The sequence below is a fragment of the Brachyhypopomus gauderio genome, chromosome 7 (assembly GCF_052324685.1).
Source record: "Brachyhypopomus gauderio isolate BG-103 chromosome 7, BGAUD_0.2, whole genome shotgun sequence".
In the NCBI taxonomy this organism is placed as follows: Eukaryota; Metazoa; Chordata; class Actinopteri; order Gymnotiformes; family Hypopomidae; genus Brachyhypopomus; species Brachyhypopomus gauderio.
The window spans coordinates 14,165,357-14,180,573 of NC_135217.1; the positions used below are offsets into that span (position 1 = coordinate 14,165,357).

General features: G+C 40.5%; 1 protein-coding gene across 3 annotated transcripts; it reads right to left on the reverse strand.

Moving 5' to 3' along the window:
- Positions 1-216: 216 nt before the first annotated feature.
- LOC143518991 (polymerase delta-interacting protein 2-like) lies at positions 217-14,636 on the reverse strand. Of its 3 annotated transcripts, none has more exons than XM_077011963.1 (11): positions 14,403-14,635; positions 13,352-13,433; positions 12,797-12,894; positions 11,991-12,090; positions 11,726-11,801; positions 11,398-11,505; positions 11,148-11,284; positions 10,568-10,594; positions 10,224-10,349; positions 9,400-9,479; positions 217-2,215 (listed from the first exon to the last, which is right to left on the reverse strand). In XM_077011963.1, the coding sequence occupies exons 1-11, from the start codon at positions 14,612-14,614 to the stop codon at positions 2,101-2,103; spliced, it is 1,161 nt and encodes a 386-aa protein (XP_076868078.1). In that variant the 5' UTR covers positions 14,615-14,635; the 3' UTR covers positions 217-2,100. The 3 variants fall into 3 exon arrangements, with proteins under 3 accessions (XP_076868078.1, XP_076868075.1, XP_076868076.1); XM_077011960.1 differs by lacking the exon at positions 217-2,215 and adding an exon at positions 5,016-7,268 and having other exon boundaries at positions 14,403-14,636; XM_077011961.1 differs by lacking the exon at positions 217-2,215 and adding an exon at positions 5,016-7,268 and having other exon boundaries at positions 13,352-13,427; positions 14,403-14,632.
- Positions 14,637-15,217: the final 581 nt, after the last annotated feature.

Sequence of the window (15,217 nt, forward strand, 5' to 3'; positions counted from 1 at the left end):
AACTAGATCCGGTTCTTCTTATATTTGGAGCGCCTGCTTTCTGGAATACAATCTTGAATCTCTCTTATATAAACACACACATATTTCTACATTTATAGATTCATGAACATGAAAGATGAAACACCAGTTTTTATATACACACACACACACACAACACTATATTTTATTTGAAGATACATGGGAGGTTCTTTTAATTAATAAGAGAGCAACCTATGATCCCAACAAAGTAGGGCCTTTATTTGTGCATTTTCAAACAAGCTTTACTATGACTTTGATCCTTTATAAATTAGAGAGGGTCAGATTTAAAATGAAGGTCAAATCAAACAGTCTCCTATTACCGAGAGTGAGTACAAAATGCAAAGGTGAGAATCTTCCTTTACATGTACACATTCTTCTTTCCTACTGGCACTCACATGGTCACATGCACACAATCACATTAAATCTTAAAGAAAAAATCAAACACATTTGTTTAGATAACACTCGATCACATTCAGAGGAAGACAGATCAGCCTTTTAAAATTGAACTTGACAAAATGAAAACTGTCAAGGTTTTCTGTGATGGAAGTGGACACCTGAATTCATTTCACCATTTTTTTTTTGGCTCAAAAAAGTTGAAAAATATTACTGACATACATTGTGTGAGGTACCACATAGGACAGATATTATGAACAATCTGACTTTTTACATTTAACCTTCACAAAAAGCCATCAGACACCCAATTACACTGTGGAATACCCACTTCTCAAGGGTTTAAAAAATCAGTTCTACTCGTTGGGCCAGTGGGGCTAAACCTGTAAACATCACAGACAGTCCTCCAAACCTGTGTTCTTATTCCAATACCAGACAGCCACATCATGTATCTGCTTGTAACTAGGCATTGTTGTGCCAAACTGGGTCTAGAACATTGTATAGCTGTGAGAACATTATATCAGTGGTTATCAACCGTCCTCCTGCATATCTACCAACAACATTCAGCAGCATCGCAGAGCCTTCACATGTGAGTCTGCAAGAGAGGTTTACGACGAGAGGTTTGGACTGAGAGAACGACAAAGAACAGACTGCTTCAAACCATGACCTTTAAAAACACTGAGAAATCATACAGTGATTATTTAATATACCGACAACAATCAGGATCAATATTACAGTATTGAGCCTTAGAGGGCATGCTTCAGGGGGGGCTCATGAGGGTCTTCCACTGCCCGTTTTGTACAGACATCTGTAGAATTATTACTAGCTACTTTGGCCTATTACATTTTCTATGCACTTGCCAAATTTGGGCCAAACGGAGCACTGGAAATAATTTACTGCTTCCAAGTGGAGGATTTAGAATTAGGTTCATGGTGGTTCACTGCCACTGTGTGATCGCTTTTGGCTGTCAGAGGATGAGTGATTGAGGGAGGAAGAAAATGAAGGGAAAAGGAAAAGAAGTCTTGGCTGGACTAAAATTTGTTAGACGTGACTTAAGTGTGCTGTAAGGTAGGCTGAATGAAAAACAAGGGCTGGCACTGAAGAATATTGTTTCAGTCTAATCAACATAATAAATTATATAAACAAAGCAGCCAAACAAAAACAAAAAACAAAATCAACATTAAATTGTTTAAAGGTACTATAACAACAGTTTTATATGGAAAAACCTGATTCTAGGTTCAATTGCTCAAGTTTCTTATATGAGAATGGCAGCTTCACCATATTCCCATATACACCCATATTTGATGTACCGTTAATCTGATGTTTGTCAACTAGAGATCTGAAGGCTCATGTAACAGCAGTGCTTTTAATCGTTATTTTTTTCTCATACTTGCTCTTTCTGCTTGCAAGCAGTAGCTTACACCATGGTTTCCAAGAACACAAATCTACACCCACGACAGATGAATACAGTATTAAAGGGATGTCAATACAATTACAATCTCGAAAGTTATCCGTTTATCAAAAAACTCCAGTGTGACATTTAATGAACTGATCTGATACAAGATGCCCTTTTCTGACAAACCTGAAACTACACTTATGTTTTCCTTATAAAAAATATTACAGGCAGGAACTGAAATGGTGAAAGCTGGTCTTGGATTGGCTAAGGACCACTTGTATCTAGAGCAGTCTGCTCTACCAGTTATATCTTGAAGGAGGAGACTTGTCATCTTTGTTGCTCTCCAAGGAGAAAGGTGGAATGCGCACATCAAAGTGTGAACCATCAGTCCTCTCGATGCGGAACGTCCCCCTGTGAGAAAACAAAAGAGCGCTTCATCCACACCTCCTCTCACATAATGCTTGAAATGTGTTTTGATATGATTCATTCTGATATGACCAATCTTTGACCTACAGAGCCACATTAAAGAAATATGAATCAAGATGAAAACACATTGCCATGTTTATTCATTGAAAAAATAAAGACTGGTATGGACCATGTATGTTATAGAAACGTATGTGTACATTAAAAAAAATCACCATTCAGTGAAAAGTCACACAAAAGGAAAAAGTAAATATTAGAATTTGTATCAATGATGCGTATTTACAAGGCCACCATTTAAAGAGAAACAGTGGATGTACCAGGTAACACTTGAAATTAGACAAAAGGGATGCAAGTTCTTTAACTGACCTGCCAGTAGTTTTACAGAGCTGTCAGTAATGTTATGCCGTGATCGCACAAGACAATATTTTGTGCGTTTCCTGGTGGTCACGATGTCAGATTAGGTAATCATGTGTCTTTGTAGGGAGACTGCCAACTCTACACATTTGATGCCAAACAATCTTTGCACAAGTTCGTCCTTGCACAAGTTTGTAGGTCATCGGGGAGAAGGATCAAGAAACTGTCACTCATGGCTACAAAAGAGCTCTGCAAGATACTGGCAGTTTGTTTCCAGAAAATAAAATGAAAAGGGCACAAAAAAAAAGGGTTGTGGACCTGTCCCTGGGTGTCACGATGAGGACAGTATGGTCTGTCTATTCTTTCAAGAGAACCTGAGGTTTCAAGAACATTACATAAACATAACTAGCCATCACATTCAATGCAAGTTAAGGTCTTGTGGAAGAAAAAAATACTAGGTTTTGGGAATTATATACTTTCATAACTGAAGATACAAAATGTGTATTAATATCAGGTAGTTTCAGAACGACTATAATACAACTGTGCCACCGTGTCATCATTCTGGTCATAGTCAAGGAATGTTTAGGATCAGACTAGTTGAGAAAATACCAAAAATTCTGACATGTTAAAGTTTTTGTCTGGTATCATGGGGTATCCCACATAGTACAACATTCTGCTTCAATTTTGGCTATGTTTTGTGTTATGACAATTAAGCATTGCCAAAATTCAACACCTTGTAGCATTTCTATATAGCTAGTGCACTTTAGCTTTTAGAGTGCACTATTCCACATCTGTATGAGCTCTGCTTAAGGTAACAGTGTTAAGTGTTAAGAACAAACGTTTCAAGTGAAACTCCTTTGTTTAACAAGATGTTCAGTGAATAATGACCTCAATAAATACAATTTAGCATAATGCTGCAATATTATGGGGTCAAATATGAGGTCAAATTACGAGTACTGGTGGAAAACCAGGTTCCACCTATACCCAGCCTGCACGCTTAATTTCATTAATGAGATCTTAGAGCTTTAGTGTATTACATACAAGTGCTGGTCCCTGTAACTATAATCCATGATTAAGTTACACTTAGGAAGTGTAGTGCATTAAAATCCATCCAAACAATAAAATATTGTGAATTGTGCCCACTTAATATTTAGTTTTCACCAAAATCACTTCATATAATCATACATGTGATGATTAGTGACTGACTGCATTTAAAATGTTATGAAAATAATCAAATTCAAAAGGCATCTGTCTTTTTCTAAGAAAAAATATCACAACTGCTAAAATCACGTAACAGCTTAAAAGCAACTGCAATTGCCAAGATTAACAATTGGTCAACAATTATAAAGCAGTTATTTTTGTATGCTTATATTTTCTCTGAATCTGATTGTGATTATTCAGAACATACACATTGCTAATAGTGCATAAGCTAGAAGTGGTGGATTGACAGCCTGACATTAATTGATATCTGAACATGCTATGTCAGTGACAACAACGAACAAATGCAGGACTTGGCTAAGTAAACCAGGTTCACGACACATGTAAATGAAGCGAAGCTTGTACTGAACCAAACCAAAATAGACCGTTTGCAGTATGTAGACTCATGATTGTAAATGGAAAACATTTGAAAGGATTTTCACTCAGCTCCCAACCCAAACATTCTCAGTCAGGCCCCTAGAATTCAACACATCCTATTTAAAAGACAGGACAGTCCAAACCTGTCAAGCAGTATTGTCAAGCAAGTCCACAGAAACAGGACCACAAGCTTTTACAGGCTGACTCTTCGGTAAAAGCAGAGGGAAGTACGCTGAAAGGGATCTTAAAATGCACCTCGAGTAGGGGCTGCGATCAGAAGAGGGCACTGATGGGAGAGGAACGCACAGAGATGGAGACGTAAACAAAAGAGCAGAATCCAACACAAGGAGAAGGGCACCTAAGAGTACACGTGGAAAGAAGGGTACAAGTGAAGGCAACAGTTAAGGTATGCTGCTTGGCCAGGCACACAGGGCACGAGCCCCGATTCAGGATTTTTGGGTTAGGGAATGTGACAGGGTTTCACAGGAGCAAGTCGGGCTGCTGGAATGTGCATAGGGTTTATGGGTTCTTCAGAAGAGGAAGAAGTAAGGGCTGTCCCTGTGCACAAGGCTGTCCAGGGAGGAGGAAGGGATAGCCACGTCAAACATGTCGCCATTGGCCCTCTGGAAGGTGAACATCCCCCTATGGAAGTTGGAAACAACCAATCAGCAGCCACAAAGGAAATTGGAAAGGCGAAAAAAGACAAGACTGTGCATCCTGCACAGGTAAGTGTGCGAGAACATCTGTGAGGGTGTGTTTGTATGCACAAGTGTGTGAGAATGTGTTTGTATGCACACATCTGTGAATTTGTATAGGCCTGTGTTTAGGTATAAGACACATGTGAACGTACTTATTCAAGTCAATTTTTCAAAAGTTTTTATTTTATTTCCTAAATGCCAGATCAGTTCATCAACACACAGTCATCATAGTAAAATGATTACAATCACTTCTTAGAAACCATTAAAGAATCAGAGAACACTCCATCTTTGACCTCCATTATTAGTACAGTAAAAAATACACAGTTGTGTAACCAAACTCAAGTGTAAAAAGTGGGTATACTTAAATCAATCAATCATGACTGCAAGTAATCATATGACACTTGCAAAGACCTTGGACTACAACCAAGGTCATTCAGTTGTAATAACCTGTGCTTTCTGCGACACTCTTTCTTTGATTACAGCTTCTCTCTAATTAAACATGTGAACATGTGAGTTCCAGCATATACTGACTGGAGTTCACATGAAACTAAATAAAAAGAGCTGAAAATAAGACACATGTATCCAAACCAGTAAGCATTAGACCTACACTTGCATTTGTTACACATCAACAACCAGCAATCTGAAAGATCATATCACGATCCAAGATTAAGATGCCTATATCTATTAAAACATTAAACAAATTTAAAAATGAAATTCAAACCCGTTTTCTTTACATCTAAATTTGTTGTTTTGCCTTAAATTAAAGAAACAAAGTACAGGTTATACAACATGATATGTATAATGTGCAATGTCCATCTGGGAAATGCCTATTTAATGTTTTAGATTGTCAGTTATTCCGTAGTGCAAGTGCTTATAAACAGAGCACATTATCCAACGAACCGGCACAACGTACCGCGGCTGCATTCAAGGTGCTTCCAATTTCTTTCCAATTACATACTCACTCTCTCTCTTCCTCAGCGATGCCTTATAAAGCAAACCTTTAGAATTGTTCTATTAGATGTCACAGTTCAGGCATAAAACACACATTTACCGAATGAATCCTAGACCTGATTTTACACTAAGGGCTAATAAAACGAGATGCACTGAGATGTAATGAGTCTCCTTTTGCCTTGTTTGTTCAGTACATCTGCTCTGGTGGAGCTCACATACACCACGCTCTGTTCAGGAGAGTAAAGGCATGTGTGCAGGACAGATGAGAGAGCAGGGACAGGCTATTAGAGATGAAGAGGGATGGGGCTGCAACTCATGTTTATGGTTAGCTTCTCCACACCCAAGTCAAAAGGAACAAAACCCAAAATGCAGTCTAATGCAGCATGCCAGCAGTGAAAGATTACTGGGGGTGAGATAGCATAGCCTCATTTGCATAGGAGCTCTTGGCGAATCTGTAGGTAATCTGAAACTTGTGTGTTTCAAGCAGGGTGGAGGATTAGAGTGCTCACCCTTGGTCAGCACTATGTAACTGATTACATAAATTAGGCTGAAAACAAAATGACCAAACTGAGCACCTTTTGCTTCGAAATGATTTGTATGTAAAACCTAAAACCCTATAGATATGAAAATGTCTCCACTGAAATTCCAGTTTCCTGGACCCGAATTAAGCCTAGTTGAGGACCAAGCCATAGTGCAGGCGGGTCACCACGAGAGATCTTGATGTACTCTAGGTTTAGTCTTTATCCAAGTGTGCAAAACTGGGCATTCCAAATGGAACTGAGGCTTCCGAATCATAAACTTGCAGCGCAAGAGAGTGGGACAGTGGATTTAATTAGCAAGGCAGAGTTGAGGTTAAATACAGAAAGCATCACTTGGAGTCATAATGTTAGGAAATAGATCCAGAGAGCGAACAGAGGGGTGACTGGACAGAGAAGTGGTTGGGAAAGCTGAAATGAAAGTTAAAAGGGGGCACTGAAGATTGTTATCAGCCTGGGATTTGAGGCAAGAAACAAACAGTACTAGTCTGACCAGTGCCATCAAATGGCTTTGGGGTTTGTAGGATAAATCACAAGTCAAATAAATTACGCATAAGGTAAAAAGTGAAAGATATAAGAAATAAGTGCTAAACAAGATAATGTTTGTTGTAGGGGTCAAGGAGGCGAACAAAGACAATGTGAATGCCCAGTGATTCTGGGGCAGCCAGAGGGTAGATTCATAAAGACTAATGTTGAGGTCAGAGGATGCTTGGAGAACGAGTGTGCTCCTGATTCAGAAGGGCTGGAACATGGAGGACAGAGGTTTGACCAGGTAGGGGCAGGCCGGCTCAGGGCTCTTAGGCCAGTGAGGTGAAGGGGCCGGGCAGGAAACCATTGGGAGTATCGTCCTTCTTGCTTTCGAGAGAGAAGGGAGGGATGCGCACGTCGAAGAATGTGCCGTTGGGCCTCTCGAGCCTGTAGGAGCCCCTGCAGGGGGCAGAGACATAAGGAGACGCACTGTCAGAGAGCCAGTGCCCCGGCCCCTGCAGCCACCCACACCCTCCCTACACACACATGACATCACCTACACACACGCTGGCACCAGCAGTTTCCCCTAACTGGACCTGGTATACATATGACGTAATCAGAAGCATACTCGATCACAAACACACCAGGTATTCAACACGCCCAACGCGCATGCAAACGCAATTAAATCGACCCTGGCTGACCGAAAGAGAACAAAAAGGCATATATTGCACAAAAAGGTGGGCACTGATATCTTCACAACAGATCTGATGTCATGAGCAGATCTACATCTCATGTCATGAATGCTTACGCACAAAACATGAAGGGGACATGAGATTTCTGCTCGGCCTCGGTCAGCCATCAGCACCTGTAAGCACATGCCAGTGGTTCCCAAAGCCCAAGACGCCCAGGCAGGAGCCTGCTGTCTGCCCAGTACACACACTCCAACAGGCAGCCTCCATGTGATATTGCTATCTATGAGAAAAAGTCAGTTGGAGGCACACCCATCCTTCCCCCAGTTCTGTTATTTTTGAGCTGTAGGCTAATAGAGTGGGTGTCTACGAAACTGGACTGTAGCTCCATCAGCAGTAAATGGCAAGAAAAGGCAGTGATGTCAAGAGAAATAAAATGCAGTCTGCTAAACCCTGAGTCACTGCCATCACCTTTTTATATTGAATAATGTAAGAGAGTTTTAAGATGGAATTAAAACGGTACCTACACCAAGAATAACAGGACACACTGGGATAAAATCCCCTTCAACTTGTATATTTATCTTCAACTGAAGATATTGACAAATATCTTCTGGGAGTGGAGGGGTATCACTGATATTAAAATATGTATTCTCAATAATTATATATTTAAACCTACTTCAAATCCCTCAGTACAAATAAAGGGCATTACAATACTCAGTACAAGCATTTACAAAACTGGCCATTGAAAGCAGTGAACCAAAACTGCCACCAATTCCAAAGTCTTCCTAAAAGCAAGTGATCTAACATATGTCTAGTCTTTAAACCTGCAACACAACACAGAGCCTCTTTACACAAGCTAGTGCAAGTGATTATACTGAGGACTGGCTGTTTCAAAGAGGCTACCTTGGCTGCAATTACTCTCAATGGGACAATTCATTAAACGTATGCTACGTTGTAACTGTAGTAAGCCATGCAAAACGTGCTACATGGTATTTAATTCCTGTTTGTACAAAGGAACAATGAGTACCAGTGTCAACATAGTGTCAACATAGTGCTTGGTAAATTCACCTGTGCCCGGGGTGACAAGCAACCGACAAGTAACAGAGTCAAAGACCCCCATGGTGAGACCAGATCAAACTGGCAGTCGCCTAAATATGTAACAAATTTATAATGTTCATCAAGATGAGAACTGCATGCTTGCACAGAATTGATTACTAAATCATAGCAGAACAGCAACATTGCCTCTCTACTATTTATATTTAGTTCCTCTGTAACACCCAATTTTGCATTTCTGATTGCAAAGATTCATGATATTTTGAGATTATTCTCCGCCAAATCAACTTCCCTGTATGTATGGTCCTACACTCATCATGCTCAGTCCAAACAGATCAGGCGTGTGCCCCTCAGGCGTGTGCCCCTCAGGCGTGTGCCCCTCAGGCGTGTGCCCCTCAGGCGTGTGCCTCCCAGACATAAGACTGCCATTTAGCTTAATTGGCATGTGAAGTACATTTTGTTGATACATTGCATGTGTGACCCATCATAAAATCAATGATAGCTTCTTAGGACATTTGCCAGGTATTCAGGTGGTATTGCTCACAGAGCTGTATTCCATTATGAATCACTAACATCATACGCAGGTCAATAGAGCATCATATATCATGGTAAAATATGTTGGCAATCCACATTTGTGAATGAACAGTGTTAACGTGGTGCATTTGTTGTTATGTTGAATCTTGTGATATATTTTATGAATCTTGATGACTGAACAATGAGTTTGACAAAGCAAAAACAAACAGGGCACAAAGGCCCTGTTCATGTTTGTTTTTTTTTTAACATTGCACGTGGGTGAGTTGTCAACACTTACTGGTGCAGGTGTGTTGAAGTGTGCATGAGACACTCACCACATGTGACCACTTGGGGCTTGTAAAGAGACGTGACTGCTGTACTGGAACGCCGGCTGTTCTTTGGACAACACTGGCTCCTGACACACACACACACACACACACACACACACACACACACACACACACACACACACACACACACACACACACACACACACACACACACAAAACTTGGTTCTACATTCCTAATTTGGAGCATTCTGAGCAAAACAAAACATAAACAGGATGTGATTTAATAGTTGTAATTTCCCTGGGGTTTTAGATAATACCATTAGATCCTTTCCATTTGCAAATCACAAAAACATACAGTTAAATGGAATATTTGTTACTTAACAGAAACGGAACAAATTTAAAGCTAGCCTCTATCTTTTGCTGTGTGAAGATGCTGACCACTGAGGACACAGCTACGAAGTGTTAAATGACAAGCTGACATTCAGGCATGAACGGTCACAGACATGTCAGCACTGCACTGCTGGGAAGGTTACTGGGTAAAAGGTGGAAACCAGGGCTGCAGAATCAATCACCTGCAGAATCAGAGCAGCTCTAACTTCCGCTAGCATATACTCTAAAAAGGCTGCAGCATTCATTTCAGTAGTCAACATCACAACTGTTGTTTTTTCCCCCCACCATCATCAGGCAGCCATAGAGAATAACCTTCTCTATGTGAAAAAGCCATTAAGGTGGCATTCATTGACTTCAGCATGCTTGTTTTTTGTCACAATGTGGAAAGTGTTTCATTTGTGACAGCACCTTTTTTGCATGATTTCAGCTGCTCTTTGAGCAGACACATGGGTGGAGTGCTACAGCTTCACATTGCTCACCCTGCCCACAACGCCCCGGCCGCGGACTGTCTCCAGGGTTCCTGAGAGGCTGAAGATCCTCCAGTGTCTCTCTCTCAACTGCACCACCTCGTTCCCCAGATTCTCCAGGCGGATACAGTAGCGCCACTGAGTCAGAAGGAAGCCCATACACATAAACACACCGGAGACACGAGAACAGCAGCAACAGCATGGTTGCTATGCTGTAACTAGGTGATCACCAACTGGTTGCCATAGTATCCAAATATGTTGCCTGGGTGGTTAAAGATTTTTTTTCATAATTTCTTGCATTAATCTTCATATACACTTTCAGACTTAGCACTGGTTTATCTGAGATCTTCACTTACCCAGTAAACATGGGAGTTCTGTGCTTCCTGTGAAATTAGAAACATTGAGATACAATCAGTTATATAGAATCAAATACATATTCAACAACAATAATAAAATTGGCCAGAATCAACTCATGAGTTCAGGATTATTTATAGCCTGTGTAGCCAAGCAGAAACTTCAAAATCCAGGTATGTTCTATTAAACTGTAAGGATAAACAGACACTAGATGGCACTGATGCAAGCAGTCAAGAGCCATGAACAGTAGATCAGTAGACTTCAGTCAATTTAACTACATCAACTGTTTATGAGTCAGACACTTTAAAACTAAGTGACTTACAACTGAGGCAAAACACAGTGCCAGCATGTACCCACTACATAGAGAAACATCAACAATGACAACCTCACATTTCCACCTCTCAAAAAGACAGTTGCTACCTTACTCTAACCCACTTTCCACAGTCATAATATCACCACCAGTTGTACAGCATGTGCTACAACTTCTAAGACATGGAAACAGGCTAAGCATTAAAACCTGGATAAAGCAACACATGGGGGAGAGGGCTCTGAACCCAGGACATGGCTAAAGGAGGATCTCACCCTCATGCCCATGTAGAATGGGATGACTGTCACCCGAATGTTCTCTGTTGTTTCACGGTGGACATCAGACAGCTCCAGCCACGGATGGTTTTTCTCTTGCCACGCGCGTAACGTGTCCCTTGGTATGAACGGGGGCACTGTGTATACAAACACACAACCGAAACACACCCCAGGAGGAGACAACATACAATTAGACAAGATGCATATAAATCCTTGTAAGACAAGGACTCAGATGATGATGAGCGAATACCTTTGGATGGGTCAAACATGAGGAACCTCTCAAAGAGCTCATGCTGAATAGGCACATGATCCGTAGAGTTATATGGGAGAATGTCCTCATGACTCACGTAATCCAGACCTCACAAAGACACAACAACAATGCTGGAGTCAGGTAGAGAGTGATGAAGGGTTATAAAGGATTATAAGCACAACACAAAAGATCAGTACATATAGAGTTCCTATTCATTCTGCAACACAGTACACCTGATTACTCGCTGGTCTAACAGGATGTGTATGTTTCCATCCAAGGTGACTAGTTTTCGAGGACTTTTGCTTTGACACGTTGCACACGGACTCACCTGGAATGGCGTACAGGGCCCTGCTGTCATCGTGATTGGCCAGAAATGTGACAGCCTCCGTCTGTGATCTCTGGGACTACCAAACAAACGAGAGCCCATTTTATTTCAAGCTGAACGAAGCATGAATGTAGATATAAAAGAGGAGGAGGGGACTGTATGAACACTGATTAAAGAGTAAGATGATGAACTAAACACTGTATTTGGAGAACTAAATTATAGATTTAGACACAGGACAGTCCGTGTGTGTGTGTGCACAATAACTCACTATGTGTGGGCAATCTCTGGTGTCGATGAGCACTTGGTAGTAGGTGTGGGTTTTGCCCTTAACTTCCTTTGATCCGTGTGCACCTGGAGGCTCTGGCTTGCTGTAAGGGAAAACAACACAATCGCCGTAGTGATGAAAAAAAAGTTGCCCAGTTCGCTACTCTACATTGCCAGGTCAAAAATAGCACTAGTCCGTGTTGCTGTGTCAACATATCACCTTCAGTAACAATCAAAGGTTTTAAAATGCTGCAGAAAGGCTCCTCCTTCACAGTCTGTGCTCAGTCAAACTTTCATCAAATGCGGCAGAAAAAAGCACCAGCTCATGACTGGCTACTGATATTGGCAAACTCCTAAAACATGGGTATGTGGAATGGTAATAAAGGTGTCCAGGCAAATGTATCTGGCCTAAAGAGGCCTCTATAAATAACTCTGCTAATCATGGAAGGAGCAGCTGTGCTTAGTTACTAACCAACACTCCTGCAGTTGGTTGCTACATATCTCAGCAAAGACCAACAGTTTGATTTAATGGTCCACGTTCTTCACCTTTAAATGCCCTACAAGGCAACTAAACACACTCATCATAAAAGATATACGCATTTTCCTTTTTTTATCAGGCGCGTCTTACCAAAAGTAATTAGCTGCAGCCTAATAATCCTTCTCCTGTCTAAGAAGCACGTTTTACAGAAACCAATCACTCAAATTAGTTTTGCTAGCTGAGTAATGTTTAATCCATGGTTGAAGAAACATGTCCATAGCAGACATCACATAGCACAGAGGTTGTCTCTGACGCGTGAAACAAGACTTTACCTGTCAGATGTTGGAGGAGTGATGTCTCGGTCGTAGAGACGAGCATGCCAGGGGAACAGTACAATGCCTCTGTAGCCAAACACACTGTGCAGGAACAGCTGCAACAAACATGAACCTAAATCAACTGATTGCATTTTGAAGCAGGATTTTTTTTTTGTTTGATTGGAGCTTTTTTCCCAGAAAATACGTGTAGTCTTTTACTTTGTGTAAACATTTCATTCTGAATATCATTATGATTCATTATGAAATCATAGATTAAATCAAATAGATGACCTGGATTCAAATCCCCAATACCTTCTTGTAGAAGGGGACCTAAAAATATTTGCTCCTTCCTTACACAACAACTACTTTCAAGACAGAAGGATATCTAGGTTTAATGACAGGGACAATAAGTTTGAACATCACAAAAATGTGAAACTATGCGTGACTATGTGTTTCAGATATATTAGTAAACTGTAAAGACTTTATGACGACATATGGCTTTAAGTTTCCATATAACGCAATTGACTGACAAATTAATTTGAGAAGATTCAACCCAGGTATGCGAACCCTTACCTGCCCTGTCTCATATTTCCCATGTTGCTTTGGGGCTTCAAAGACTCCCACTGTCTCCAGCACCTTACCCTCTGGCCTGTTACTGACCAAAACAGGACACATGCAGGATACATGCAGGACAGACACATATGAAGACACAAACATTGATGTAACAAACATTGGACAAGAGAAATAAACACATACACAAGGAAATACAGACAAGACACATAATATAAAAGATAGAAACACACACACACACACACAAGACAAACAAGCAGAAGATGGATTAATAAACACAAAATATCACAACATGAAAAAGAACATAAGCAAGGAGCATTACAAAACAAACACTGGAATCCTGAGTGGGCTTAAATTGGGCTGCATATTTAATGTATAGACATGCTCATTATCATTACAAAGTCTCAAGTCTCAAAGTGTTGACAGTGTTTAATTTCTAAGAACGTATTTTACACAACATTTTGAAACTACTTCAGTCAGATGATGTTTAAAATTGTGAGAATAATTCGTTTACATAATTGTGAATAACTAGTGAATAGTTACCTACACCCTACAATGGGACAATACCTACCCAAATCATAGTTAATCACAATGAATAAAATAGCAACAGTAACAGACTGGCTATCGTTGCGTTCATGCAGGTTACAAACGTCTAATAAAAATGCAATCTGTGGTCGTATTGGGCTACGGCGGGGTCAGAAGGTGGATCATTGGCTACACGGAGTAGTTAGTAAACCTGTAGTAGCTGACCTGGCAGAGGGCCGACAGCCACGCAACATCAGCGGTTACACAACACCATGTGGACATCATGCAACACACTTGCCTGGCCAAGTCAGCTGTCTTACGTTCACAGCGCTACATCGCTAGTTAGCTGCTACGCTTCACGATTTCTTACATCAACGTATACACATTAACCATGTATCTATTCAGCGCAGCATGGATAGCCAGTTAAACATCCTACTACCTTACGCTGTTAAGTGCCTGTAGGAAGCTGATGGTCAGCTGCCTTGATCTCGCTAACTAGCTGGCTACGTTTGATTAGCAAGAAGCTTACCGTGATGACATGAACCGTTTCTGCAGTACGTTAAAAAGACCATGCGTGGAACATTGCAACCGACGTCTGTTTACTTCGTGTCTACTACTAGTGTCCAAACTAAATAATGTTACTCTTAACGTGTGGTTTTTGTTATATTTATGAACAGTAGCTAGTAGCCCACGTCGTATGACACAAGACGCCATCTTTTTTTGAAAGGTTGGTCTGCGCATGCGCGTCGAACGCCACTCAAAAACGACAAAACAGAACGTAGCATCACCCGAGCCATACGCAGGTCACAGCGACGTAAGAAGCTGATTTCAGATCAGCGTTAAGGGACGGTTATATCTTCATGTACTGAATGGGAGCAGATTCGCAGTTAGGGAGTAGTCTATACTGCCATCTATTGTTCAAAACAGTGCACCTGAAACAGGGATCCCCTATTTAATTAGAACCAAGACATACATAAATTAAGGAGACATTGATATTCTTCAGTCACTATGTCTGAAAAACTATATATATATATATATATATATATATATATATATATATATATATATATATATATATATATATATATATATATATATATATATATATATATGCAGGGTCACTCATTACATCATGTACTGGTCTGTCAGTGTATTATCTTCTGTCATGCTCATGAGTAAATAAGCACACATCCCTTCAATATATTTCCAAGATTAAAGGATGTAGATGCATCTGGACTACACACAATCCAACTCGGACAAAGTATATCTGAATAAGAATGTAGATTTGACACCAGGATTATGGGATTTTATTTTATTTGAAGATTATTTTGCTTTTGGGATTAT